The 5227-nt window shown below is 40.0% G+C and overlaps 1 protein-coding gene across 2 annotated transcripts in view; it reads right to left on the minus strand.

Annotated features, from left to right (window-relative positions):
• Nucleotides 1-1796: 1796 nt before the first annotated feature.
• LOC107573022 (transcription factor Sp6-like) overlaps nucleotides 1797-5227 on the minus strand; it is a 5389-nt gene continuing 1958 nt past the window's right edge. For both annotated transcript variants that reach the window (XM_016259456.1, XM_016259457.1), the window contains exon 2: nucleotides 1797-2981. In XM_016259456.1, the coding sequence (XP_016114942.1) occupies nucleotides 2019-2873 (855 nt within the window). In that variant the 5' untranslated portion in view covers nucleotides 2874-2981 and the 3' untranslated portion in view covers nucleotides 1797-2018. The remainder of the gene's footprint in view (nucleotides 2982-5227) is intronic.

A 5227-nucleotide genomic window follows, 5' to 3' on the forward strand; every position in this document is an offset into this window, starting at 1 on the left:
AGGCTTCTGACTCAGCTTAATGGTTTAATGATCTACAACAAAATAGAACGAGTTTTTCCTACCTTGGAATGCGTCCTCCAAAGTCAGCATTTTTCAGTTTTCGGATACAGCCATGATTAACTGGTAGAAATTTGTCAACCAGAAGAGATTTTGGACTATCGTCTCTATCGCGGTTACACACTCACGTGACGTTACTGTGCTACGTGGTCACGAAAACGTATCATTTGCACGAGTTTTTAAGCATTGCGGTTTCAAAACAAGTTATTTTAAGTCGTTGAAATGCAATCAGTAGCGAAAGAGAACTCGTTTGGCTACATGCGCGTGCTGTCTAATATTCTATCTAATATTCCTGCTGTCTGTCATTCATGTTAATCAAAAAACTAAAGAGAGAAAATCTCTTTTGTAACATTAATAAAAAGAGGAATATATATTTAATTTACACAGTGAAGAATATGCAGTGTTTTTATTCATTTGATTATACAATGTATGTAGCTTTTCTTATTTATTTGTTCTACTGTAATCCTATTGCTTATAATTAGTTTCTTATTCTTATTTAATCGCTGACTGTTTACTTGTCTTCAGTGAGCATGAGTTTTTTCTAGTATTAGTTTTCTGTGATATTGACACTGTTGACAAGAATTATGAAACTTCTATGGTATCAACATTTTTGATATCATAAAGACCTTATTTAAAGCAAAAAATAACTGCATTGTGATGTACAGTTTGTCGTTACCGTGAAGTTCTTATTCTTATTTAATCGCTGACTGTTTACTTGTCTTCAGTGAGCATGAGTTTTTTCTAGTATTAGTTTTCTGTGATATTGACACTGTTGACAAGAATTATGAAACTTCTATGGTATCAACATTTTTGATATCATAAAGACCTTATTTAAAGCAAAAAATAACTATATTGTGATATATATATCGTTACTGTGAAATAAAATTACTCGTATTGTGATATAAGATTTTGATCATATCGCCCACCCCTAATGTGTGTCAATATGTATGATCCGTGCATTAGGTCTTAAAGTGACAGCAGCCTAATATACCTGCTGCTGTCTGTGTCTTTAATGTTAATAAAACAACAAAAGACAATCAGAAAATCACTCACTGCTCTTCACTGAATAACTTTTGTGGCTTTAATAACAATGATTCTGTATTTAATTCATACAATGAATATTATACATTGCATTAGTGTGTTCAGTTTCTGTAGTATTTCATCTGTTAGATAATATTCTTTATTTCATTTGTGTCTTTGTTCTGTTGCATTTTGTTGGCCCTATTGCTTGTAATTAGTTTTGTTACTGTGAAATATATTTATATTATGGGATTATGCCTCTGAAGTGTGGGAAGCTCTGCTCTAGTTGTATGATAATGTTTTCTTGAGATTCAGCATGTTTTCAGTATATTTGGTACAATGATATGCAGCATGTATAGCTGGTTCACATTTTGTTTCTAGTGACTTAATTTGCGGTTTATTTATAGTAACCCAGTTTTATGATATTCATTCTATTAACTTGATTAAATATTACTTATTTACTTCATCTTTTTCTTTAATCACAAAGAATTTAAGTAATGATATTTTTACCAATTTGAGTAATCAAATTAATATAAATGATTCAATTGAATTAGATATCGCTGAGTCTGTATATTGTTAGACTGATGTTTTTATGGCACTATCACAAGACAAATATGAGACATTAACAAAATGCTCTATATTTATTCAAACTCTACATATCCTCACTAAAAATCTGAAGATTACATTGACAAAAATATATGGATACATGGATATGGACACAACATATTAAGTTAATCAACAGAGAATATGAAACATACAATGTACAAATATAAATAAAACTGAAGATATAAAAGCATTATGTTATGTGTTTCATCCTAATGCCACGTTCTACAGATTACTTTTAGATGTGATTATAGTTCACATCAGTCACCTACAGAATGATGAACGGCACATCCGTAAGTTTGGTTTTATTGGTCACATGACTTTGAGTGGTTGAGCGATTAGCTGTTTGCTACCGTCGTGTCATCGTCGCAGTTCTCTGATTCCGTCTTCACTCTGAGCAGTGATGTCGCAGCAGCGCTACTTCCTGTCGCGGGCACCGCCGTCACCGAGTGAGTCTCTTCAGCCGGTTGGCATGGCGACTCATGCACACGCATGTGTTTGGCCAGGTGGTCGGCGCGCAGGAAGACCCGCGGGCACGAGCTGCAGCCGAAGCGTTTGGCGCCAGTGTGCGTCTGCAGGTGGCGCTGCAGTTCATCCGAGCGCGTGAAGCGTTTGCCGCAGAACAGCCAGTTGCAGACGAAGGGCCGGTCGCCGCTGTGCCAGCGCAGGTGCGCTTTGAGGTGCGACGTCTTCACGTACGCTTTCCCACAGCCGGGGATGTGGCAGTTGTGCAGGTGCTTGCGTTTACCACCATCGCCGGCGCTTCCCAGAGACTCGGCACTAAGGCAGTTGGGACACCGGCAGGAGGCCTGACCGGGAGCGCGACTCCCGGCGCGACGCTGTGATTTTGGTCGAGCAGAAGCACCCGCGGCGTCCTGTTGCTCCTCTGAGGAGTAGGAAGGGGAGGCCTGCGGGAGCGGCAGCAGATCCTGTGTCAACGGCTCCATCTTAAAGCCCTCGGGCGGGTAGTGCAGGCCAGAGTGGGTGGAGCTGGAGGGCGGCAGGCAGCACATCTGTGGGTCAGCCGTGTAGGAGCTCATGGAACCGCCCTGTGCTGGCCCAGCCCCCAGCCCCGCCCCCTGCAGGTCCATCCAACCTGCTGCTGCACCAGTGTGCACATCCCACCAGCCAGACACGCTCATCTCCTCCTGCGGTGGTCCCGCACGCAACCAAGGGTCGTACGGGTGGGCCATGATGAGTGTGAGCGAGTGAGGGACTGTGTGTGTGTGTGTGTGAGAGAGAGAGAGAGAGACTGTATCACCACATGACTGTGGATGGGAATCTGAAATCACTGCCTGAACCTGTGAAAACACACAAAACACACACACACACACACACACACACACACACACACACAAACAGATCAGGTTGAATGATTTGTGAAATGATTTCATCCATTGTTTTTCTGTTTTCTTTTATGTCAATTTTCATGCGGCTCTTTAGGCAATTAGTCACATGACAATTAATATTAAGTAAAATGCATTGATTTAGCTGCACATGGCCCAATTGAATGAGGTCACCTAATAACTGAACTAACTTCAGCTGAATTCACATTTTTGACGTAAGAGCGTGTGCAGCCATTCGCAACTTGAATGTTTAAAGCTTCTGGTGTCATTCGCTTCCCGTTATTTTAGCCAAACAAAGACTGCATCGTTATGCTGCAAGTTATTTTCCTATAAGTATAACACACACAGATATTACAGTATATACTTTGTCCTCTATCTTGTTGCAATGCATTATAGGGTTGCCTTCTTCTCTAAGGAGATGTGTGACACTGTCTTAGAATTTGGCAAAAATGTGCTATCTAAAAAAGGCATAATTTTGCTACTGTCTGATAAAGAAATACAGATTTTGTTAACTCATTTTACTGCAGATAACTTTTACGGTCTTAAAATTGCTTATTCTCATATTTGTGTCATTATATTTTTGATATATTTTTTCCTGTCTAATTCTCAAATCTGTGCAGATTTTGGGCTTTGACATTTATAGTTTGGGACTTGCTGTTCCCACTTTATTTCTGCAACTAAAGTTTTGAAGGTGCAGCGTCATTGTCTACCTTTTGGAACGGTCTTCATGATGTACTAGAAAAGCAGCGTCTTTAGTGCTGATGAACTGAGCTGCGGTTTGACTGTCAGCGTCTCCAAAGCCACATTAACGCACAAACCTCTAATACACATTAGAGCTTTACTGACGTCATGGGAGGGAGTTGGCGCGGCTGTTAGATAATGACCCCACTAGTCTAACAACAAAATCTAATGTTGAAATGAATGATTGCCGTCAGTCTCAGCATTGACCAATGAACTTTTCAGACTGAAGAACTGACAAGCCACTGTCCTGCTCGGATCCAAACCTTTCTGCTATAATCACAAACACAGACCGTCATCCATGGTGTCTGTTTCAAATGGTTGACTCAGTCATTGAACAGTCTGTTGTTGAATGTAATGTCTACAGCAAACTCACATTCACTGTGTAAAGTTACTCTGAGAATCTCATCCTGATTGAGTTCAGTATGGCAGTTAATGTTCACGCAGTGTTCACATGAGCTACATGCACCTAAATAATGCCAGTAATCAGACTGATGGCTCAATCAGACTGAAAATCCTTCATGCAAACATCTCGATTGATCCGAAAGAAATCTCCATCGGATTGAAGGCATGAAGTAGTCCTGAAATAATCCAGTCAATAGGTGGAAACTAAATGTGTGAACACATGAATAAAAATATCTAATCAATACTTTTTGCACAAGCAATTTGCCATAATGCACATGTTTACCAGAAGCCTTTAGAATAAGATCTCTGTTTACATACACACATTTGTAAAATATAAAGTGTATGTTTATTTATGTCTTATGAACTGGAAGCGATTGAATATTTAGAAAATATCTGCTAAAAAAGCTCTGCTGACATATATGCCAGCTTTCCTTTCAGATATGTCATCAAGGCAAAAACAACAGTTAGACTCAAAATCAAACCGAATCTGAAATCAAACAGTATTTATTCAAAATTAGTGCATGTAAACATACCTATTCTGAATCGGACCTCCGACTGGAGAGGACAAGATTTCAGCAAAAAGTGATGGCAGGTGAGACTCACCGACCACAATTAAGTTGTTTTGAGTCGACTAGTTAGACGCCACCTTAATGCATCCGTGATCTCAAAAAACACACACCTCAGCACTAACCACACACACACACACACACACACACACGTTTTCACTTTATTAGTGAGCATGTCTCAGATGCAGTGGTATAAATCCCAATCTCAAACACACTAAACCTGCTGAAATGAGACTAAAACACAATTTGACTTATGAGTCTTTCAGTGAGGAGCTCTTCAAATGTCCTCACAAGTCAGTCCTTTGTTTTATCACATTTGTGAGAACATTTAAAAATATTTGGACCTTGCAAATATCACACACACACACACACACACTCATGCTGATAACAGCCTCTCGCTCCCTCACACCTGGATGGACCAGCCCTGACAAACACACACACACACACACACACACACACACACACACACACACACACACACACACACACACA

Source organism: Sinocyclocheilus grahami, unplaced genomic scaffold (assembly GCF_001515645.1).
Source record: "Sinocyclocheilus grahami isolate Dianchi unplaced genomic scaffold, SAMN03320097.WGS_v1.1 scaffold1850.1, whole genome shotgun sequence".
Classification (NCBI taxonomy): Eukaryota; Metazoa; Chordata; class Actinopteri; order Cypriniformes; family Cyprinidae; genus Sinocyclocheilus; species Sinocyclocheilus grahami.